Genomic DNA, 25,574 nt, shown 5'->3' on the forward strand with positions numbered 1-25,574 from the left:
CCTTACAATTGATTTTTTTACTCCCTAGTCTCATTCTCTAGGGAGTAAAACATTCTTCAATGTTTATTAAAAACTACTCTCTGCATTTCTATTTGCTTGCAATGAAGCCCTTAAAGGGCCTTTTCACGGGGCGAGTTGACGCAAGATGTCACCAGAGTGAAGAGGTCGTGGTCCAGCACGAGTCTCGCACGATATAACGGCAGTAGATAAAGAGTTCCCACGGTACTCGGCATTTATGTTATTCGTGCGAGTGACTTGGCCGTTTCCCGAGCTGTCGCGTTAAATCTTGAATGAACATCGTGAACTACACGTGACACAAATGATGTAACTTTTTTTTTCACACACTATATATATCCTCCCTTGGTTGAATCGGCTCAAATGTCTTCTGTATTATGGCAAGAAAGTAAATTGCAACGTAGCCATCAAAATGTTTGCAACTGGATTTTAAATGAATGGGAAACTTTTAAATGGAGGAAAATAGTTTTTATAAATTAATAACTTTTGTATGGCGATCATTTAAATGTCTAAACTATGGTTTATCCCAGGCGCTATTCATAAAGACGAAGCTTGCACATATGCATATAAAAATCTTACATGTGCACACATTTACCAGTCAACTTTTCAATTCGTGAATTCGTTTTACTTTTATAACGGGAGTGCCTTTATTAATCTATCCAGTAGTAACCACAGATGCTGTGATTCCAGTACTTGCTTTGATTTGTAATGCTTCAAACCTAACTTACTGGCCGAATTGCACTTTATGATCTTCCAAGGTGGTGAAAGGCGCCACGTAAATGCAAGTTCATTGGCAGTATATGGGCAGAGACCCATTGGCAGGAATGTGCAAGTTTACTCGGAGCTTGCATTAAAAACGTGGACGTGAATGCAAAAACGATGTGAAGGAAGGACATGACCTTTTACAGAGAGGGTGTTTACTGCTGCCTCGCAGATGATCCATCCCTGCACCGTGATCTGCTCCGATCAGACTAGGGGGGTAGGGAGGTGGCAATAGGGCCTCTGTCTCCAAATGGGAGAGCAGCAAGAAAGTGCCTGACCTGCAGAGTCACAAGGAGGAAGAGCAGGGCGCAGCAGCACAAGCAGTGCAACCAGAGGCATCTCCTGCCGCTGCTGCCGCTGCTGCTGCTGCTGCTGTTGTTGTTGTTGTTGCCGCGGCGCCGCTGCTGCTGCTGCCCCCGCGCCCACGGCTCCTCCATCTCGCTACAGTAACAAAGGGGGCATGGTCCCGTCCACCTCGCCCGCTCCCATTGGCCCGCCCGCTCCCTCCCCGACCCCTCCCTTTGTGACGTCGTCGCCGCCTGCCTGCGAATGGTCGCCTCCGCGGTCAATCAACCGCCCCCCCCCTTCTCCCCACGTGACCCTTTCGGTGGACCACCCACCCTCTGAGCTCCTTCTGGCTTGCTAGATGGGTCCCTATTTGCTCAGCCGCTTGCACGCCAAGCCCACATCTGGCAAGCGTGCCAGGCATGCACAGGGGTCGGAAGAGCAAGACAGTTATCTGCATTAATTGAGAATTCTAACCATATTTGTGCAAAGTCATGAAGTAATTGGGCACGGAAGCAAGCCCTTCGGCCCAACTTGCCCACGCCAACTAGGGTTGACAACTTTCTCAATCCTAAATAAGGGTCAAAGGGTCAAAATAAGGGACAAATTTGCCGACGGCAATTCGTTGACCGAGCCGGTGGGCCAGCTGAGGAGTTTTGGCCCGGGCACCGGAGAATATTCGGCACCCCATCCAACTCATGAACCGATGATCGGCCATGAGAAGGAGGGCTGGAGGTGTCGGCGGTAAGCGAAAGTCTAAAGGTCGAACAGCTGGCCAGGCTGCCGAACCTTGCTCACCCTCTCCCTGCTCCAAGGAGCCCACAGGCAGTGTTATCTGTGGCATCTCCTGTTGCCTCTCCACCTGTCTCTCTTGCTGCGTCTCCTCCTCATTCTCCTGCATGGCAAAAACATCTCTGACCAGCTTTACCCCCTTCCTTTGAGATTTTCTGGGAGCCATCTCTGCAAGTGTTCCTGTTAAAAAGATTATCCAACAATGACAATTAGGTGGGACGTCCTCGAAGGACACATGTTCCCATGTGTCCTTTTGAGACCACCTTTTTTAGTCACCCTCTGTCCCCTCTGTCCAGCTTCCGGGTTTACCGTTCGCAGGAGTTCCCACGCGCTATATCTCTAAAATCTGAAGTTATGTAATGTCTAAAGGAACTGCAGACGCTGGTTAATGCTGGTTAATATGCACAGAAGGACACAAAATGTTGGTGTAACTCAGCAGGTAAGTCAGATCTGGGAAGAAAAGCATAAAAAGCTGGAGTAAGTCAGCGGGTCAGGCATCATCTCTGGAGAAAAAGAATAGGTGACGATTCGAATCGGAGCCCTTCTTCAGACATCCTAATCGGAATTGAGTCTGAAGATGTGTCTCGTCCCGAAACATCAGCTTTTTTTCTCCAGAGATGCTGCTTGACTCGCTGAGTTACTCCAGCTTTTTGTGTCTGTCTTCGGTTTAAACCAGCATGTGCAGTTCACTCCTTACACGGGTCTCTGCACAACATTGATTGGTAGCGTTCCGGACCCCTGGACCCGAGGACTCCGACCTGTATCTCTCAAAGAAGTACATGTGAAAAATATCTCACGGACCATAAAAATGCGTAACCTTTCAGTAAAGTCCCTTTTAAAGTCCCTTTTAAAGATTATAGTTATTTTCTTGAATCTCATTAACATAACTCATGAATAAGTTGATGTCCATATGCGGATGTAAATCTTTATTTTTATTTATTTTTTAAATTCAATCCCACTGAAGATAATATGTAATCACCTTCTGTCCCCTCTGTCCAGCTTCCGGGTTCACCGTTCGCAGGAGTTCCCACGGTACCCGCAAGAGTTATTACGGATATCGCACGGATATCGCACTGGCCACTACGTTCATATAATGTTGCAATACTCAACCACAAGTGTACAAGTCACTCTTGGAGAAATTCCAATTTTCTTGAATTTTCTCCCGAGTGACCAAGTTACACGATGACCTGCCGTTAGCGCTACGGTGGTCCACGGTGGTCCACGAATGCCACACTGTTATCGCACGAGGTTCCCACGATGTTGAACTCTGGTTAACTCTTGCGTCAAGTCGCCCCGTGTAAAAGCCGCATTACTATCTGATTTGTATACTTAAGAGTCATAGTCATGGAGTTGTACAGCACAGGGACAGGCCCTTTGGCCTAGCTTGTCCATGCCGACCTTTTTGCCCATCTACACTAATCCTATTTGCCTGCATTAGCTCTGCATCCTTCAATGCCTTGCCTATCTGAATGACTGTCTGTGTTTCTCTTAACTATAGTGATTGGATCTGATAAGAAAGGTGTAGAGGGATATGGGCCAGCCCAGATAGACATCTTGGTAGGCATGGATGAGTTGGGCTGGAGGCCCAGTTTCCATGCTGAATAACTCTAGGACTCTAAGGATGGGGAGAAGGCAGGAGAGAGGGAAAGATAGATCAGCCACGATTGAATGGCGGAGTAGACACGACGGGCCGAATGGCCTAAGTCTGCTCCTATGACATAAACGTTTCAACTTTCTGACTCAATCCATCTTCTCTGGCAGAGAATTCCAGATATTAGTCTTTGTTTTACTTTATAGATACAGTGTGGAAACCGGCCCTTTGGCCCACTGAGACCGCACCGACCAGCGAGCACCCCGTACCCTAACACTATCCTACACACTAGGGATAATTTACAATTTTACCGGCCAACTAACCTACAAACCTGCACATCTTTGGCGTGTGGGAGGAAACTGGAGCACCCGGAGAAAACCCATGCGCCACAGGGAGAACATACAAACTTCATAGACAGCACCCATAGTCAGGATTAAACTTGGGTCTCTGGTGCTGTAAGGCAGCAACTCTAATGCTGCGCCACTGTGCTGCCTACAGTCACTCGCTGTGTAAAAAGGTTTCCCTCAAATCCCTCTTAATACTCCTTCCTCTCACCTTAAACGTCTAGCTTTTGATATCCCTAACATGGGCAAGAAGATTTGGACTGTCTTCTCTATTGTTTATCATGTTATATACCACTACCACATCACTCCTCAGTTTCCTTCACTCCAGGGAAAACAAAGCCAGCTGATTCAAACTCTCCCCATAACTAAATGTTCTCCAAGCCAGGCAACATCCTGGTGAACCTCCTTTGCACTTTCTCCAGTCTATCCAAGCCTTTCACTGCTCTGTACATTTCAATGAGGTCCCCCCTCATTCTACTAAACTCCAGGGAATATAGGATCAGTGCCGTCAAACGCTCATCATATGTTAGTTACTCTAGCACTTTGTGTCTATCTTTACCAGAATGCTGTCTGGGTTAGGTGTATTAGCTACGGGGTTGGACAGACTTGAATTGTTTTCTGTGAAACACTGGAGGTTGCCTGATGGTATATACAATTATGAGTGGCATAGATAGATAGATAGGTTAGACAGGCAGAACCTTTTTTTTCCTAGGATAGAAAAATCAAATACTAGAGAGCATAACTTTCTGGAGAGAGGAGCAACATTTAAAGTAGTTGTGCGAGGCATTTTTTTACAGTGTGTGGTGAGTGCCTGAAACATGATGCTGGGGTTAATGCATGAGGCAGATATGATAGAGACTTTTGGATAGGCATATAGATTAGGAGCAGCTAAATGGTCATAAGGAATAGGAGTAGAATTAGGCCATTCGGCCCATCAAGTCTACTCCACCCTTCAATCATGTCTGATCTATCTTTCCCTCCTAACCCCATTCTCCTGCCTTCTCCCCATAACCTCTGACACCTGTCCTAATCAAGTACTAATATGGTCTTAGCATCAAAGGTGGTTGAATTTAAGGCAAGAGTATACAGTTAAAGGCAAGACCCTTAACAGCAGTGATGTGCAGAGGGATCTTGGAGTACAAGTTCATAGGTGGCAGCACAAATAGATACGGTGGTAAAGAAAGCTTATGGTATGCTTGCCTTCATTACAAGGGGGCATTGAATATAAGAAGTCATGATGAAGTTCTACAGGAGGTTTACCAGAATGTTGCCTGGATTAGAGGGTTTTGGTTACAGGGATAGGTTAGCAAAATCTCTTTTCAAGAGAGAGTTAGATTTAGTTCTTTGGGCTAAAGGAACCAAGGGATATGGGGAAAAAGCAGGAACTGATTTTAGATGATCAGCTATGATCATATTGAATGGCGGTGCTGGCTCGAAGGGCCGAATGGCCTACTCCTGCACCTATTTTTCTATGTTTCTATGTAAATCAATTTAAAGTGAGAGAGGTGAAGGTTAAAAGAGTTGTGCAGGGCACATTTCTTACACAGAGGGTGGTAGGGGCCTGGAATGCATTGCCAGGGGTGGTGGTGGTGGCAGATACAATAGTGGCGTTTCAGAGGCTTTAGATAGGCACATGGAAGTGCCTGGAATAGAGGGATACGGATCATGTGCTGGCAGGTCAGTTCAGCTAGGCATCATGTTCGGAACAAACATTGTGGCCGAAGGGCCTATTCCTGTTATGTGCTGTTCTATGTTCTAATACTCTAAGTGCAGTCTAATCAGTTTTTGGTAAAGTTGAAATATAATATCCCAACTTTTACATTCTGTGCTCCACCTTATGAATGCCAGCATGTAATATCTTCTTTATCACCAAATCTACTTGTTTTGGTACTGTCAGAGAAGTATGGACGTGAACCCCATGGTCCCTCTGTTCAATATTCTTTGATCACATTGGTGTTCCCTGCAAAGCATAGAGACCCTATCCAGCAATTGTTAGAACAGATAAAATCGAGTGATTGCTCCTATATGTAACCGCTCCTATATGGACGGCACAGTGGCGCAGCAGTAGAGTTGGGTTGGGTGCTGTCTGTACAAAGTTTATACGTACTCCCTGTGACTCTGTGTCTGAAGAATGGTCCCAACCTGAAATGCCACCCATCCATGTTCTCCAGAGATGCTGCCTGACCCGCTGAGTTACTCCAGCACTTTGTGTCTATTTCCCTATAAACACTCGTTTTCTCCGAGTGCTCAATACTCCGAAGACATGCGGGTTTGTACGTAATTGGCTCGTGTAAATTGTCCCTAGTGTGTAGGATAGAACTAGTGTATGGGTGATCACTGGTGGCATGGACTCCCTATATCTCTAAACTAAACTAATAAGAAAATACATTTTGGTAAGGCAATTGCCGGCATCAATTTCAATTAAATATTAGAAAGAGAATAACATTTGTCCTCAATAGCAGCTGCTTCTGTACAGATTTGAACTCTTTAAAATATAAATATTTAAAGTCTTGAACAAGGAAAATCAATTTTTCTCTGAGTTGGCAGGCACTGTACAATGTCTTCTCGTTAACACTATAAAATATTTAAACCTTCCCAAGTTCCAACTTAAGGTGACATTCCATGTCCTATTTTCCAAAGTGGAGGTGTTCCAGGTGGGTGATCTTGCTGCAGAATTAGTTTAGTTTAGTTTAGTTTACAGATACAGTCGGAAACCGGCCCTTTGGCCCACCGAGTCCATGCCGACCAGCGATCACCTCTGTACACTAGCACTATCCTACCCACTAGGAACAATTTACAATATTTACCGAAGCCAATTAACGTACAAACCTGCACGTCTTCCGAATGTGGGATGAAACCGGAGCAGCCGGAGAAAACCCACGTGGTCAAGGGGAAAACGTACAAACTCCGTTTGACAGAGACAAAGGATGACCAATATCCCTCTATTCCCTGGACTTACATGTACCTATCTAAAAGCCTCTTAAACACCACCATCATATCTGCCTTCTTCGCCACCTCTGTCATTGCGTTCTAGCCCCTTAACACTGTGTAAAACAATTGTCCCACATCACTCCATTTAACTTTCCCACTCTCACCTTATAGCTATGCCCTAGTGTTGGACATTACCACCCTGGCAAAAAGTACCACATTGTCTCTCTCAATGTCCCCTCTATCTCTGCCTCTCATAATATTATATACTTCAATCAAGTCTCCTCACAACTGCCCATGTTTCTGCTGCCATATATTTCCAGTGTATCACTGAAGGCTTGACAAGTGCCAAAAAACCACAGTCACGTGTGATTACCTTTTTTTTAGCCTGGAGCAGCTCCTGATAGGCACTGGAACGTATGAAACGTGGGTAGGAATCACTTTTCATCAGTTTGTAAATGTGCTCCTAAAAGAACAAGATGTCAACTGTAAACACGAGCAGGTTACATTATGCAAGTACATCCATAGTGAAGTCTAACAATGAGAACATAAGAATGTATGAAAATAGTAGTGGGAGTAGACCACCCCAGGTCTGCCCCATGATTCAACCTGTCCTCCCCACACTTCAATTCTTCTTCTGCGCCTATACCTCGTGATCCTGATCTTTGCCTACATCCACATGTGAGAGATGGCACAGTGGCGCAGTGGTAGAGTTGCTGCCTCACAGCGCCAGAGGCCTGAATTCAATCCCGTACGCTCTCCCTGTGATTGCATGCGATTTCTGCGGGTGCTCCGGTTTCCCCCCACATTCCAAAGACGCGCAGGTTTGTAGGTTACTTGGCCTCTGTAAATTTTACCTAGTATGTGGGAGGCCGATCTCTACCTCATTGAGACTTCAACAGGTCGAACTTGCCCCCCTGCAGCAGGGGCTCTGGAACTCCTGCCCAGCTGGAGCCGGCAGATCCGTTCTAATAGCTGACTTCCGAGGTCGACTTTACAGGCCAGTATCTCGACTCCCTGGCACCCTAAGTGGACCCTTCCGGTACTGTTCGACTCCCCTTAGAGGCCAAGACCTCTGTTGGTCTGGCAACATGGATAATCCAGCCAAGCTCTGGAACCAAGGGTGCTGGAAAATCGGTGGTGGACCTCTACCATTATACGACCCCTCCCCCAACCTACCACTTGAAAGCAGTTACAGCTTATCCAGATTCTTCTTAAAACTCAAGCCCTCCAATGTCAGTAACATCTTTGTGAACCTCTCTAAACCCTTTCCAGCTTTATGGCATCCTTCCAATAGGTAGGCGACCAGAACTGCACACAACATTCCATATATAGTCTCACTAACAACGTGTAAGATTGTAACATTGTACTCAATGCTCTGACCCCTCACCACTTCATACTTTCTACTGGCCCTTTACACTCTCAGAGCCGGGGCAGTGTCTCGACTCCAAACGGTGATTGTCATTTTACCTCCACAGATGTTGCCTGACCTACTATGTTCCTGCACAACCTGCTCTTTTGATTGAGGTGAATGTACACTTCCTCTAGCAATTCTAAATAAAATCACATTATTTTACCTCGGCAGTATAACATGCTCACCTGGGCATCTTCAAATGCATATCTTCCCGGGTCTTTCACATTCTGTGTGGTCTTATCGTAGCTCTTGGAGTCTACGTTTATAGCACTCGGGGCTCCCGGGGCTAAAAACTCTTGCCAGATTTCTTGAACGCGTGATGGCACCTCACGGATGGGCCTTTTCTTCAAGTCCAGGACCGCTAACCAAAACCTGTTCAAACGACAACATATATTCTGATTATCACGGTTTGCAATTAACAATTGTTAGCTATTGAGATAACACAGAAAACAGGAGCAAGGATAGGATGAGAGGAATAGGTCGGGTAGACGCTCCGAGTCTCTTGCTCTGAGTAGGGGAATCGAGAACCAGAGGACATAGGTGTAAGGTGAAGGGGGAAAAATGTAATGTGAACCTAAGGGCCAACAATTTCACCCAAGGGTGGTGGGTGTATGGAATGAGCTGCCGGAGGAGGTAGTTGAGGCAGGGCCTATCGCAACGTTTAAGAAACATTTAGATAGTACATGGATAGGACAGATTTGGACGGATATGGGCGAAACGCAGGCAGGTGGGACATGTGTGCATGGGGCATGTTGGCCGGTGTGGGCAAGTTGGGCCGAAGGGCGTGTTTCCACTCTGTGGGACTGCATGACTATAATTTGAGCTCAAAAGCTAACAACAAGGTCCATAGCCTAACTGAGAAGAGTCTGAAAGAGTAAAAATGCATGAAACAAGAAACCTATTGGTGGCAACAGCGAGTCATAGAAACTAACAATTGGGTCATAAATAGTTTACAATCCAGACAAAACAGTAATGTATAAAAGCCCATACAGGCTGTCCCCAAGTTACAAACTGGATCTGCTTTTATAGATGTCTGTGTGGATATTGTCTCTGTAGACTTTAGAGATTGTATTTGGAGTTTAAACTTTGCTCGACTTGAGTATTTAGACTGTAGAGACATTTTCAGAGTCTGCATGTTGGAAAATACATAAAAACGCTTGACATGTCACTATAACTCAACACTGCTGTTGTGAATAGTGTTGATGACGGCCAATTAGCATGAATACTTATTAAATATATAATTAAGATGAACTGCAGATGCATGTTTATACTAAAGAGAGACACAAAATGCTGGAGTTATTCAACGGTCAGCCAGCATCTCTGGAGAAAATGGATCGGTGACAAAATGCTGTACATACCGAAGGTTTTCAGAGCTGAATTCAGATTCCACAAACTTAAGGAACTGTTCACGGCCAACAGGATCTTTTAAAACTTCATCAATGCAGAAACCCCATCGCTTTACCCTCAGTCCATATGGTTCCTTGCTACAAACAGGAGTAGTAAAGACTTTTTTAAGTTATTAACAATAGCAGCAAGTTACACGTATATATTTGCTGCAAAGAATCACATGTGTCACATTATATTATATGGACTTCAGTCAATCACTACTTTGGAAAGCCGTCAAATACTATAAGTAACGTGTAATAAGAACAACTGTGAAAAGAATAGTCACATTGGATTTATTTCTTTTACTACAGGTCCACCACCGATTTTCCGGCAACCGGTAATCCAACACCCCCTTTAATCCGGACAAAATTACAAGAGCACCCCCCCCCCCCCCCCCGGAAGCTCCATGACAACGTGGGGCCTTAACCGGGTGAGGCAGCTGATCTCAACCTCATCGGGACTTACATGACTGATCAGCGGGTCAAATTTGTGGGTAGGTATCTCGGCCCCTGGGCAACCTGGGTGGACCATTCTGGTACTGCTGGACTCTTGGAGGCCGTGACCAGGTGGTTCAGTTCTAAAAGAACCCTCTCCACAGTACGGCAGCATAAATAATTGGAATGGTGGTGAGGGGAATAATTGCTGAGTGGACTAGAGGGGTCTTTGCCCTCTCCTGTGTGAGATGGTACTTCTCCCACAAGGATCTGGCCCCATCCAATCCCACAACTTGAGTGGCCCCGAGCCGTGATGCCACATGGGTTCTTCAATTGTCATTGTCAATTGTGCGGGTTCACCCCTTGATTTATCATGAGCGAAAATTTCAGGTCATAATCAATATACATGTTTAATAGTCAATTCATGTTGTTAAAGCAGAAATGGCCACAATAGATTGTGCAACTAAAACTGACTAGGATAATTTTGGAATGGTTGCTAATTGACCCAGAATGATCACTAGCACAATCTCATTTGAATAAAGTGCCCTTTACATGCACATTATGCTTAAAATAGGGTCCACTTTCCAGGCAACAATTTTTAAATAAATGAGCGAGCTTGCAGTTTTTGTTCCTGCATACACTTATGCCCCTGTCCCACTGAAGCGATTTTTTAGGCGACTACAGGTGACTAGGTTGTCGCCACATGGTTGCAGGGGTGTCGCTTGTATGGACGTGAGTAGTCTCCTCAGTCGCCCAAAGAATCGTAGCCTTTTTCTGATCTAAAAAAAAGATCAGAAAAAATCATTTTTTCTGGATTTTGAAAATCCAGCTGGATTTTGAAATATTCAAAACATTTCAGCGACAGTCGGCGACAGTAGGCTTGACACCAATGATCGTAGCTTGACTTCTCCTGACGTAGGTGCTGTCGTAAGTTGTCGCCAGGATGGCATAGGTTGTCGCCGGTGCTGACTTCGGTGAATTCCATTGGTGTCTACTTACGTCAACCTACATCAACCAGCGACAGGTACCGGCGACTGAATTGTCTTAAGTGGTCTTCGGTTGTCGCCGACAGGGTCGTACCTTGTCGTAGCTTGTCGCGGGTGGACGTAGGTTGTCGTAGGCGTGGACGTCCTAATGGGTCGCCGGTTGTCGGTTGCTTGCCGTGGCTTGACATCGACAAGGTGGTAGGTTGTTGTAGACATTGTTGTCGGGGGGGGTCCAGTCGGCGGTTTTTAGGCGACCTGCTACGACTATGACAGTCGCCGAAAAAATCGCCTAAGTGGGACAGGCCCATTACATTTCAAGAAGAGAAACCTGTTCATTGAATGGGATTTATTAATTTAAACAATCACGTCATTGTATTAGATGCAGACTTTAGAGATACACCGAGTTCGCGTCGACCAGCGATCATCCCGTGCGAAGTGCGAAGTGCGGAGCGTAGAGGCGGCGCCGACTTCAACAGCGGGAGCCTGGGAGCTCCAAACCGGCGCGGCCTTGTCGGCTTCGGCAGCCGCGGGCTCCAACCAAGAAGCGGCAGTTCCAGGTGGCCCAGCCGCCGAAAGGACTCTCCCGACGCTGGGGCAAGACCACCCGGTGAGAACGGCCAGGGACATCGGGCCTCCGTAGAGGCAATTGCGGTGGCCTCAATAGGCCTGACTTTGGGGTGAACATGGGGTGGGGACTGGACATTGTGCCTTCCTCCACAGTGCTATCCACTGTGGGGGGATGATTTTTTTTTTTGTCTATTTGTAGTCTTGTAGGTCTGTGTCCAAGATGGCTGCCGTGAAGAGAGAGTGGACGCTGGCACGATTTGGTTGCCGCTGCTCCCTCTTCACACTGTGTTTTTGATTTTCTGTTTTTGGATCGAATCCTGTTTTTAATTTGTGTCTCTGTGATGTCCTTATTGTTATATTCCGATTATATGTTTACTATGTAAGGTGTCCTTGAGATTTTGTATGAAAGGCGCCCATTAAATATAAAATTTATTATTATTATTATCCCGTACACTAGCACTATCCTACACGCTAGAGACAATTTGCAATTTACAGAAGCCAATTAACCTACAAAGCTATAGGTCTTTGGAATGTGGGAGGAAACTGGAGCACCCGGAGAAAACCCACGCTGTCAAAGGGTGAACGTACAAACTCCGTGCAGGCAGCCCCTAGAGCCAGGATCAAACCCGGGTCTCTGGTGCTGTAAGGCAGCAGCTATAACGTTGCACCACTGCTACAAATTGATTAAAAATTGGCATCATTGTAGTAAAACATACTGTCTTATTTAACATCCATATCCTTCAATATCTTTTATTAACCCAATACTTTGAAAATAGGCATGATATAAGTTATGGTCAAGGATCAAATGACCATTCATTTATTGTTTTAAATGTTGCATTGAGGAGCCATAAATATCCTACAAATTCTAGCCAAGGGTTAGATCCTGAGCTAACAGAGTAGGGAAGGAGAGAAGTGTTGAGTTCACCATTCATCTTTTTTAAGGACCATTGTGTTACCCTTTGCGTCAGACAGGTCGTTAGGAAGTGGTCCAGGCAATCTGACATTCTCTGCACAAAAGATTGGAGCAGACTCTTTATCCATTAAACAGTTCAACTATGCAACAACATTCCTGCAGCTATTGAAAGCTCTCCCTGTTATCTCAAAACCCATTTGATATTAAAACAGCAAACTAAAGTATTTGTATTTTGGAATCTCAGTGTCTGAACTTATCTAAACAGGCATTCCACAGAGACACTGAGTGAGACGATTCTGGATCTCAATCTGTTTTTGGTGCCTTTTTCAAGATTAAACATTTCTACTTTCCACTGATAGGACTACGTTGCTACTTTCCCGTACAAATTTATACGTTAGAGAAATTTAAAAAAAATCTGATACATATTTCATCCCAATCTATAGCTGCATGCACTCAATGTTACTTTTGGGGACAATAAATTGTGTTGTTATATGTATTTTGTGTGGTTATAGCTATGGTATATGATACAAGATACAAGATACATTTATTTGTCACATGTACCAATTGGTACAGTGAAATGATATGTACTGTTCAAAATAAAACTGGAAGAATTTAGGGTCTGTGGCAATTAAACTAAACCAGCAACTTTGAGACATTGATTATTTAAGCTTTATTGTAATTTGACCATTAATTAAATGTTTGCAATTCTTCATTGGGAGGATAAAGGAAAGTGACAAAAACTTGCCATTGTTTTAATGTCCCAGGTTTGAAGAAATCCACACAATATAATAAACTCAACATGACAAAGCTGCAAGATTCTACACATTGTGCAGTTCAATGGCACAAATGTGTTTTATAATTTAACACCTGTCGATAGCCCTGTCTGATATAACCGTAGATATTAACTGCACAATTCCAGTGGAGGGCACTGGAGAGAGGATTTAAACAGTTGGAAATGCAGGTCTGTGTCTGTTTTATCAATTTCACATCTAGTTCCTGTAGATTACACAGTAATGCAAATCACTGCACATTACTCTGCCCCTATTATGAGAATGCAATGGAACAATATTCTTTGCAATTTAATGAATTATCAAATATTTTCAAATAACGTTTATGATTATTAATAAAAAAACACTTAATTTACCATTGTGTCAGGTCTTTTGCTATTATTTTGCTGTTATTAAAAATGTCCAATTCCAGCTCGTAAGAGCATATATTTAGAGGAACTTTATAAAATTGGTAAGATTTCTATGGAGTTTAGAATGAGACACATAAAATAAAATCGATGAAGGAAATATTTTAATTTCTCAAGTTATCAGCATTATATAAAAATTCAATGAGTATTTCCCTGGTATTTCTTTGCCAGCAAACTAAAGGAATGAATGCAGACTGTCTCCGCTCAGCAGCAGTCTGACCCATTATATCCAGACTGTGCAATATAAGCAATAACAAAACAAGCTGTGTAAGAAGGAACTGCAGATGCTGGTTTACACCGAAGATAGACACAAAATGCTGGAATAACGCAGTGGGTCAGGCAGCATCTCTGGAGAAAAAGAATAGGTGTACAGAGACAAGAGTGATGAATGGTCTCGACCCGAAACATCATCTATTCCTTTTCTCCAGAGATGCTGTCTGATCCGTTGAGTTACTCCAGCTTTTTGTGTCTATCTTCAACAATACAAGCTATTGCACGAGCAAAGAACACATAAAGGCAAAGTATAAAATTAAGTGACCAAATGTTACTTAAAACTTTGAATGTACACGTTTGACAACTTTAAATGCATACTGCTCTTTTAAAAAGCTGCTGCATTGGAAAGTGGATGACAGACTTTGGAATGTAAGGAATGGCTGCTATTTTCTAGTGGAAGAGAAAAAGTAAAGACAGACCTTGCTTCCAGTTCCCAGAAGGAAATATCATCAGACGTCCATGGGTTTGAAGGTTCAGGATTTATGAGGAATGGATCAAATTCCATGTATTGTTCTGTGTACCCTATCAGGCTAAAGTCAAAATAAACAGCAGGTGAGATAAAAGCATGCTACTTATAACATCAAGAACCACATTTTCTAACTGGAGGGTTAATTGGTCTTCAAAAATGCAAGTATATCATTCAGATCAAGGTGACAGCACCTGGAGTTTCTGTGCACTCGGAATATAATGGCAGAGACAAGTTAAACTTTAAACTTTAGAGATATAGCGTGGAAACAGGTCCTTCGGCCCACTGTCCGCACTGACCAGTGTTAACCCCATCCACTAGCACTACCCTAAACACACATTGGGACAATTTACAATTTTACCAAAGCCAATTAACCTAAAATCCTGTATGTCTTTGGAGTGTGGGAGGAAACCGGAACACCAGGAGAAAACATACACAGTGACATTAACTGCACAAACTCCGTACAGACAGCACCTGTAGTCAGAATCGAACCTGGGTTTCTGGCGCTGTGAGGCAGCAATTCTACCACTGCGCCACTGTGCCGCCCATTATGTGTCTGTGCCTGAACCTTTTCTTCATTTTCTTCTTGCGGTGAAGTGCAAACAATCGCACATTATTCCTATGAATTATGAATATTTTATCCGAATAACTTAGATCTGTGCAGACATATAAGAATGGGGAAAGTAGGTAGTCAAAATATTTGTTTCGTGAGCTGAGGTACTGAAGTCAACATTGTCAGAAGGATGGAAGATATGCTGATCTGGAAAGGATAGATGGTATTTACATTGCAATTCTACGTTAATAGGAATCAATAGGAATCAATAAACTATATATTGCAGATGAAACAGCAGTACTAACAATGAATAGAACATAGTACAGCACATGAGCAGGATCTTCTGCCCACAATCTCCATGCTGCACATGACACCAAGACCATGTCTTATCAACCTGTGCATATCCACATCCCTCCTTTCCCTGTCTATCCAAAAGCCTCTTAAATGCCACTATCGTATCTGTATCAACCACCGACCCTGGCAACCCGTTCCACGCCTTCATCACACTCTGTAAAAATGTTACCTCACACATCACCTTTCAACTTTTCCCCTCTCACCTAAAGCCTGTCGACCAGTCAATTGTCCATCACACTAATGGTTAATGGCTGTTGGCCAGGATGTTGACAGAACTCTGTTGCTCTTTTTGAAATTGTAACATGATCTACTTTCTGCCCACCCAATTTAGCACATTATTCAAAATGTAATTCTTCCAATAAAAACACTCCCTCACTGAAGTCTAAGTGTAAATAATTTATTTAAAGTCCATATTTTAACTGAACCCAATGTCTTCAAGCCAACTACTGGTTGATATTAATATAAAGGAGTGTGAGTGCTGAATAGACACAAAAAGCTGGAGTAACTCAGCGGGACAGGCAGCATCTCTGGAGAGAAGGAATGGGTGACGTTTCGGGTCGAGACCCTTCTTCTTGAGTCTGAGGTAGAGTCTCGACCCGAAACATCAACCAGTCCTTCTCTCCAGAGATGCTGCCTGTCCCGCTAAGTTATTTCAGCTTTTTGTGTCTATCTTCGGTTTAAACCAGCATCTGCAGTTCCTTTCTACACTGCTGAGTACGGGTTTGATACATATATTTGATGTAATATTTCAGTTTTAGTTTTAAAAATAGCGTGGAAACAAGCCCACCGAGTCCACGCCAACCATTGATCACCTGTTCAATGTTATCCCATTTTAACATACTGCACACTGGGGAATTTACAAAAGCCAATTAACCTACAAGCATGCATGTCTTTGGAATGTGGGAGGAAACCGGAGCACCCGGAGAAAACCCATGTGGTCACAGGGAGAACATAAAACTGCGCACCGACAACATCCGTGTTCAGGGTCTCAGGCACTGTGAGGCAGCTGCTCTACCGCTGCACCACTGTGCCATCTAATCTCATCTCATTTTATACATAACACAAACCAGGATTAGTGGAGGGTGCGCAAAGCGCAAAGTGCTGGAGGAACTCAGCGATGATGATGGGTCAGGACAGATGATGGGTCGGGAGATGGTGCTTGGTGCAGAGAGGACTGAGAAACAACAGGGAATTATCAGCAGAGCAACACATTGTCATAGTCATACAGCGCCGAAACAGACCCTTTGGCCCAACTTGCCCACACCAACCAACGTGCTCCATCTACACTAGTCCCACCTGCATGCATTTGGCCCAAATTCTTCTAAAACTATCCTATCCATCCATGTACCTGTCCAAATGTCTTTTAAATGTTGTGAGAGTACCTGCGAATGAATAATAGGAACCTACCTCTCTGCAACTTTGGACATTTTTAACCGATGCCTATCCAGTTGCATTTGCCAGAATTTTATCTGTGAAAGAAAACAAATGTCAAATTAAACTCAACATGCTGTAAAAGGTTGGTCTTGTTGTATAAATGAAATCTGGACAATATTACTGACCTGTTGATGTAATTCTTCTACTGTTGGTTGCTTTGCTTCTGGAGCAGGTGTGTGGGTGGGACTGTGACCTCGGACATCATTTTGTAGCCCATAGACAGACTAGACAACAGGATGGAAAGTTGAACAATTACGAATTGGCAGTCAGGGGCTTGTTTTCCTGTTAACTCATTTTTTAGATTAGATTAGATTAGATCCTTTATTTGTCATTCAGACCTTTCGGTCTGAACGAAATGTCGTTGCCTGCAGCCATACATCTAATAATAAACAACAAAACACACAATAAACACAAATTAACACAAATTAACATCCAAATTAACATCCACCACAGTAAGTTCACCAGGCACTTCCTCACTGTGATGGAGGCAAAATCTTAAAGTTACTGTCTCTTCCTTCCTCGTTCTCCCTCTGCGCTGAGGCGATACCCCACCGGGCGATGGTATCAGTCCCGCGGCTCAACCGAGCTCCGCGAACGGGCCGGTTCAAGCTCCGCGGCCCGGGGTGGTCGAAGCTGCCGCCCTCCAGTCCAGCGGATGCAGCTGTTGCCGCGGGAGCTCCGGAAAACAGGCACCAGCCTGTGACCTGCGAGCTCCCGACGATGTCGTCCACTGGCCCGCGGCCGAGCCCCGGATTCAGGTCGCCGCCGCCAGAACACCGCCTCAGCCGCCGGAACACCGTCTCAGCCCCGAGTCGTGCCGCTGCCACCGGAGCGCCGTCCCAGCCCCGAGCCAGGCCGTCCTCACTGGAGCGCCGTCCCAGCCCCGCGCCGGGCCGTCCTCACTGGAGCGCCGTCCCAGCCCCGAGCCGGGCCGTCCTCACTGGAGCGCCGTCCCAGCCCCGAGCCGGGCCGTCCTCACTGGAGCGCCGTCCCAGCCCAAAGCCGTGCCGCTGCCACCGGAGCGCCGCCGCAGCTCGAAGATGGCCAGCCTCGCACTGGTGAGTCCTGGCTGGCTCGGTTTCCGGAGCCTCGAGGTCGGTCGCAGGTTTGAGGCCGCCAGCTCCGCCATTAGGCCTCAGCGCAGACGGAGGCAGAGAAGGGGGATACGACATGAAGAGTCGCATTCCCCCAAAGGGAGAGACAGAAAACCATGTTTCAGCCCCCCCACACATAACACAGCCTAATAACTAAAATTCGACTAAAACAAGACAAGAAAAACAACAAAAAAAAGTAAAGACAGACGGACTGCAGGCGAGCCGCAGCCGTTTGACAGCGCCGCCACTTTCGTAATTTTTGGCTTTTAATTCAATGGTTGGGGATCCCCGGAAACAATGACCCGTTGCACTATGTGACGCGGCGGGCGACCAATTCTGCCAACATGTTGGACGACAGAAACCAGCAGCGAGCTACACGTCGTCTGACACACAAGCGAACGATTCAATGGGTCAGTGGCACTTTATTGTCATATGTCGCTAGATACAATGAAATTATTTTTTTGCATACAATTCAGCAAAATCCTATACTATGCATGAGCACTATCAAACCCATGGAGAAGATTGTAAGAATAGTAGCTTATACTGAGGCAGCCACATTACAGCACCACCTTGTATCCTTCAAGTTTCAAAGTTTTTTAATTATATAGAGCTTTAATCTGGCCTTGAAAGCCCATGGTTTTCAGAGTCAAGAGGCATGAGTGTTTTATCGTCATATGTCCCAAAACGGAACAATGAAATTCTTACTTGCAACAGCGCAACAGATATGTAAACATCTCTGGAGAGAAGGAATGGGTAACGTTTCGGGGCCGAGACCCTTCTTATAGACAATAGACAATAGACAGTAGACAATAGACAATAGGTGCAGGAGTAGGCCATTTGGCCCTTCGAACCAGCACCGCCATTCAATGTGATCATGGCTGATCATCCACAACCAGTACCCCGTTCCTGCCTTCTCCCCATATCTCTTGACTCTGTTATCTTTAAGAGCCCTATCTAGCCCTCTCTTGAAAGTATCGAGAGAACCGGTCTCCACCACCCTCTGAGGCAGAGAATTCCACAGACTCACAGACTGTGTGAAAAAGTTCTTCAGACTGATGTCAGAGGAGTGGGCGTAACATAGATAAGGGTGTGTAAATATAAGGAAGTGTAAGGTGTGAAACAGGACAAAGGGAATGGAGCTCAAGGAACATGTAGAATGGATCATTGTTAGTTGGGAGTAGGTAACAACAAAGCAACAGAGATAAAATGTAGTCGGAGACAGTAAGACTGGTCACAGAACTGGGAAGGGAGAGAGGATGGAGAGAGAGGGAAAGCAAGAAGTTAGATAAGTCAATGTTCATACCAATGAGGTGTAAGCTGCCCAAGTGAAATATGAGGTGTTGTTCCTCCAATTTGCGCTGGGTCTCACTCTGACAATGGAGGAGGCCCAGGACAGAAATGTCAGTGTGGGAGTGGGAGGGGGAGTTAAAGTGTTGAGCAACCATTCGATCAGGTAGGTTTAGGCCGACTGAGCGGAGGTGTTCAGCGAAACGATTGCCGAGCCTGCGCTTGGTCTCGCCGATATATAGGAGTCCATACCTGGAACAGCAGATACAGTAGATGAGGTTGGAGGAGGTGCAAGTGAACCTCTGCCTCACCTGAAAAGACTGTCATGGTCCTTGGATAGAGTTGAGGGGGGAGGTACAAGGCCAGGTGTTGCATCTCCTATGGTTGCAAGGGAAAGTACCTGGGGAGGAGGTGGTTTGGGTGGGCAGGGACGAGTTGACCAGGGAGTTGCAGAGAGAATGGTCTACAATAAAAAACAAATCAGGCTTGCTAAGGAAAAGGGATATGTGTTCATGTATCACTACCTGCACCCATATCAGGCCATCCTGCCATCCTAATGCACTGTGCAGCTAATGAATCGGTTTCAGTGTGTAATAAATGTTGATGACCTATTCGTTCACTACAAGCTCCTAAGTCGTGTGCTAACAATGTTTCCTTTTCAGTAATGTCAATTAATCGATGAACATTCAGCAGGACACCAACGATTTTGCTGTGAAAATATTAAGCAATCACTTTTTCTCTCTGTGTTTGTCAATCAGCACAATTTTGGATTGAATTCACATTAGAACACAAGATAAAGAAGCAAGAAGCCCTTGCAGGGGCCACCATTCTTTGGGTTCATGGCAGGACTTTAACCCCAGTGCCAATTTCCTACACTAACTCATTCCCCCAAATATTCAGACATTTAATGATCATGGAACCATGGATGAACAGGGAGATTGGCTCTCTGCTAAAGTCCAGATCTGAGATTTTCAAGAAAGGTGACCCCATGCTGCACAAGAAGTCCAAGTATGATGTCCGCAAGGCATTCAGGAATGTGTGTTTATCCGATCTATTCCTCTCATTTTCTTCCCCAACTCTGTCTGATTTCTGAACCAAGCTCCTCTTTCACACCCACTTCCCAGAGGAGCTGCTATCTACTCCTACCTCTACCTCACTCAGTTATTCCATTATTGCACTTTAGTCTTGTTTTCACACTATTTCAGATTTGCACCATTCTGCTGTTTTACCTTCTGTCTGCTGTATTTATCATTGTACCCATCATTACCAGGTACACTGGTTGCTCTCCGAGTTTCATGCAAACAATGAATTTCATTGTAATGCTTTGATAATGCATTTTGACAATGGAGTCATGTTCTGTAGCCATGCCTACTATGTTCTGTTGTGCTGAAGTAAAGCAAGAATTTCATTGTCCTATCAGGGGACACATGACAATAAACTCTCTTGAATCTTGAATCTTGACAAGATTCAAAATATTCAGCTTTGCATTAGGTTTCTCATTGTTCTGCCAACATATTTGGTTGCACAATGCTCTGTCGAAAAATTGGATTTCCCTATGTTCTGCCAGTATACACTGAAATACACAATATTTTGTCATAGTACTGCATTTCACAATGGACCACATGCTTCCACTGTCAATATATCAATCTTCTTTTAGATCTTTTTGAAATACATTTTACCTTTCTTGTTTTGTGAGGATTTCTCATTCGCGATGATTTCTTGATGTCGACTTCTGTAGTATTTACACATCCTGGCTAAAAAAAACGTGCATCATAATTTTCACTTAATACATATTTTAATTTTCCATATCTACACGTAGCTTACATAATCCTCAGCACCAAAATGTATTGAAAAATGCTGACCCTCAGTCCATGAAGCCATGAAACCAGATAAAACTTTACATAGTTGATCTGAGACTTCAAATGTTTAAAAATAATTGCCTAATTATATATCAAAGGTGAAGCACCGACTTGTAAAATTATTTGATGAGCAATGGGACACAAAAATACTTTGCTAGTCACAGTATGGAACTCAACATCACTGTGCTACGGATAACATGCCGGGACTTATTTTGTGTCGTATTTATCCAATTCTTTTGTGTTGTAGAAATGACTTGACCCAAAGTATATAGTCAGCAGAAAAGGTACCATAATGTCAAGCTTTCCCAGAGAGCATGAGAAATAGTCAACAGGCCCCCAATGGAGAAAAACTGTTCATGAAAATAAAAGAAAGATAAAACGCTCTTGAAACACGTCATGTATATCTCATAATCTAGAAATTCTATTGTGCACCATGTTACGCAATAAACTTTCACCAGGAATACTGGCTGTAATACTGCACAACTTTGAAGTCTGCAATTTTGTTTACCAAAGATAAATCATAGGCTGCCTGCATAAATGGTGGCATCCAATGGCATGATATCCATGTCATTTCAATGAAATTCTGGGCAGCATGGTGGCGTAGCAGTAGAGCTACTGCCTTACAGCGTATGAAACCCATGTTCGAACCTGACGACGGGTGCTGTCTGTATGGAATTTATACGTTCTCCCCATGACCTGCATGTGTTTCCCCGGTTCGGTTTCCTCCCACACTCCAAAGACGTATAAGTTTGTAGGTTAATTGGCTTAGTATAAATTTAAAAAAATGTCCCTAGTGTGTGTAGGATAGTGTTAATGTGCGAGGATTGCTGGTCGGTGCGGACTCTGTGGGCCAAAGGACCTGTTTCCATGCTGTATCTCTAAATTAAACTAAACAAAATTCACTTATGCAGGCATGGCAAGTAGGAGGTTTTATTCATGTAGGAAAGCCTTCATAACAAGGCTTTGATGATATTCAAAGGGTAGCTGAATGCGGAAGTCCGTGTTGGTGGTTTGTCTTGGAACCTGCTTCAGGTAGGTGTCTGTTAAATTCAATGGTACTTTATTCAATGGTATTTTATTGTCACATGGAACTAGGGACAATGACATCACTTTTTTGCATATTGCTCAGTAACAATCTTACTACCCAGTAGGCACAATCATACTTAAGTACAACAGGGTAAGATAGCAGTCAGTACACACAAGTCCCCATGTTTCTGGCGCCATCTTGTACCCTTCAAGTTCAGAGTTGTTAAAAACCTGACATTAAAACCTGTAGTCCTGGTGTTGGCACTGGTTTGGAACTGCAGTTAAAATTGTCCCTTGTTGCAACTCCCTATTTTATCCCTCTATTAACATCACAATGTCATACTTCATCATATCCCACTCCGTACAAAGAACCTGATGCCACAAGCCTGCGTGCTTCTGATCTCAATTCCCTCATCCAGTCCTTGAGTTGTCAGGTATCCACTTTCCTCCTGACTTTCTCATCCACCACAGCTCATGAAATGCCTTCTCATGCATTTAACATAAGGAGAAAGTGCTTTTAGTCCAGTACATAAAGTAATCTTGCTACTCCCATAAAGGTCATCTACTGGGTGACAAGACAGTTAATGTTACTTTCTCCTACCAAAGTTGTTCTAGGTGAGGATGCAAATTATCATCTAATTTAGACCATGGAAAACTAGTTACGAGAAGGAACTGCATGAAGAAGGGTCCCGACCAGTTGTCAGGACTCGAGGGCCTGAGCTATAGAGAGAGGTTAATTCCTTAGAGCGCAGGAGGATAAGGGGTGATCTTATAGAGATGTACAAATTCATGAGAGGAATAGAACGGGTAAACAGACTTGCGTCTCTTGCCCAGAGTAGGGGAATCGAGAACCAGAGGACATAGGTTCAAGGTGAGGGGGCGGGGAGGGGAGATTTAATAGGAAACTGAGGGGTAACTTTTTAACTCAACGTGTGGTGGCTGTTTGGAACAAGTTGTTGGAGGAGGTGGTTGAGACAATGTTTAAGAAACAGTTAGACAGGTACATGGATAGGACAGGTTTAGTGGGATAAATGCATGCAGGTTGGACTAGTGTTGATGGAACATGTTGGTCGGTGCGGGCAAGTTGGGCCAAAGGGCATATTTCCATGCTGTATAACTCTATATCTCTAAGGGTCCCAACCTGAAAAGTTGCCTGTCCATTCCCTCCACGGATGCTGCCTGACTCATGAGTTGTTCCAGCACTTTGTGTTTTGTTCTGTTTCCTACCGCGGCTGGATGCTAAAGGTCGACCAGGTGTTAGAGGTTATGAGAAGGCAGGAGAATGGGCTTTGGAGGAAGAGATAGATCAGCCATGATTGACTGGCGGTAGACTTGATGGGCCGAATGGCCTAATTCTACTCCTATTCTTCATGACCTTATGACCAGCTGTGTCACTGTGCTGCCCTGGCTAATCAAGGCTTAGGTTCAAAGAACGCCCTTGTTTTGAGGGAGAGATAGAAGGTAATGACCTCCCTATCAACTTGAAGTCTGTTCCTCTCTCCACAGATGCTGGCTGACCCAGTGATCCTTTCCAGCATTTCTGCTTTCATATTCTTTGCAGCTCCTCTGCACAGAATTATAATTCCAGAAAGCTGTAGGAATTACAGAAAAACTCTGACAACTTGCCCTTAATGACGCAGACCCTGGATTAATAACTTATTGTTGCCACTCGGTGCAGTGGGATGATTGGATTCTATTTCTGGAAATGCAAAATGAATTGCTTGGCATTAGTTCCATTTATGTCCCAGTAGATTCATTAAAACCAAGAGACGCAGCATCTTGTAAATTCTTTGTCGCTGGGAAATATAAAATGTGTAAAACTGTGTATACTATAAAATATAGTGCGGGGGGGGGGGGGGGGGGGGGGGGGGAGTGGGGGGGGGGGGGGGGGGGGGGGTGCTTGTATTAACAGGGAAATGGTCTGTTAGAGATTGTCCCTTTTTTATGTAAAAAAAGGTAAACATCTATATAAGTTGAGAAAATCAGTCCAAATATTTGAAGGCAATATCCACTTATGGTTTCTCATCAGCCACACATATAAACACTAGAAATAGACACAAAATGTTGGAGTAACTCAGTGGATCAGGCAGTATCTCTGCAGAAAAGGAATAGGTGTCGTTTTAGGTCGAGACCCTTCTTCACACCTGTTTCTTTTCTTTTCTAAAGAGGTTTGAAGAAGGATCTCAACCCAAAATGTCACCTATCCCTTTTCCCTCAGAGGTCTGAAGAAGGGGCCCTAGTGTGTAGTATGGTGCTAGTGTACGGGGCAGAAATGCCTGTTTCCGCACTGTATCTCTTACGTCCAAAGCCTACAAACCCACACGTCTTTGGAATGTGGGAAGAAACTCACATGGTGACAGGGAGATCATGCAAGTTCCACACAGACAGATCCCAAGGTCAGGATAAAATCCAAGTCTCTGGCGCTGTAAGGCAGCAACTCTACCAGATACGCCACTGTGCTGTACTCGAAGAGAGTGAGAGGCTTTGATTATAATAAAATTACATCCTTGACTTTGTAGTGCACCTAATAATGTTTTGCTTTCAATTTACTTGAGGCTTTAGAGATACAGCGTGGAAACAGGCCCTTCGGCCCACCAAGTTCACGCAGACCAGTGATCACCCATACACTAACACTATTCTACACACTCGGGACAATTTTATAATTATTTATCAAATCCAATTAACCTACAATCCTGTATGTCTTTGGAATGTGGTAGGAAACTAGGGCACCGGAGAAAACCCACGTGGTTACATGGAGAACGTACAAACTCCATACAAACCCGGGGTCAGGATCCAACCTGGGTCTCTGGCGCTGTAAGGCAGCAACTCTACCACTGAGCCATTGTGCCACCCAGAGAATTCTCGCAGAGAATCCTGTGATTGTATATCAAAAGGAAATTAAGAACCTTTGGCTATACTTTGACACTTTTAGCACTGGTTATTATCCCTACTTCCAAATCTACATTGTTCGTTTTCCCCAAGGGAAGATAAATTGCTTGCAGGAACATTATACTCAAAGCCTCTCTCACTGCCTTTGAGACTAAACATTTCTGTTCAATATAAACGCTTCTCAGAAACAAGCAATATTGCTCCAAAAAAAGAACATGTTACTGGTTATCATCATTGTAATCAATCAAATCTCATCTTGGGTAAACTGTCCAGTAGACGGAGGAGGTGTAAGAAGTATCTTCTGTTTAACATAAGGGGTTTTGACACAGATGAGAACATATACTTTAAAGTTTATGTTTTGACAACACCATAGTAAGTGCTGGAAAGGATCAACAAGCTCAATTATTTATCTCTGGCTTTTATTTTTAGATTTGTGGAACAACAAAATAATTATTCCTCTTTCTACAGTCAGTTACTGTGGTTCCAGTTATTAATGGTTCAATGTATTTATAATGCACCGTGGATGTTATTATGTTGTCTTTTTTTAAGTAAAAAAAGAAATTATGCTGATAATCAAAGTATTATTATTTAGCATCACCACCTAGATATTTTTGCTTAGAATACAAGTCTCTGTGATACTGACTCAACATAACCTAACGAACGTCAATTATTAAATGGGGAATTGTTGAAAAGAAAACTTTACTACAGCTTTTTGTGTCTATCTTCA

General features: G+C 44.1%; 1 protein-coding gene across 1 annotated transcript in view; it reads right to left on the reverse strand.

Moving 5' to 3' along the window:
* Positions 1–25,574, reverse strand: part of rgs7 (regulator of G protein signaling 7) — a 301,511-nt gene that overhangs the window by 2,200 nt on the left and 273,737 nt on the right. Inside the window, exons 10-16 of the mRNA XM_033025461.1 lie at positions 20,753–20,827; positions 16,818–16,916; positions 16,666–16,727; positions 14,305–14,415; positions 9,490–9,615; positions 8,317–8,503; positions 7,094–7,183 (exon numbers count right to left, since the gene is read on the reverse strand). Of these exons, the coding sequence (XP_032881352.1) occupies positions 7,094–7,183; positions 8,317–8,503; positions 9,490–9,615; positions 14,305–14,415; positions 16,666–16,727; positions 16,818–16,916; positions 20,753–20,827 (750 nt within the window). The remainder of the gene's footprint in view (positions 1–7,093; positions 7,184–8,316; positions 8,504–9,489; positions 9,616–14,304; positions 14,416–16,665; positions 16,728–16,817; positions 16,917–20,752; positions 20,828–25,574) is intronic.

Source organism: Amblyraja radiata, chromosome 8 (assembly GCF_010909765.2).
Source record: "Amblyraja radiata isolate CabotCenter1 chromosome 8, sAmbRad1.1.pri, whole genome shotgun sequence".
NCBI lineage: Eukaryota > Metazoa > Chordata > Chondrichthyes > Rajiformes > Rajidae > Amblyraja > Amblyraja radiata.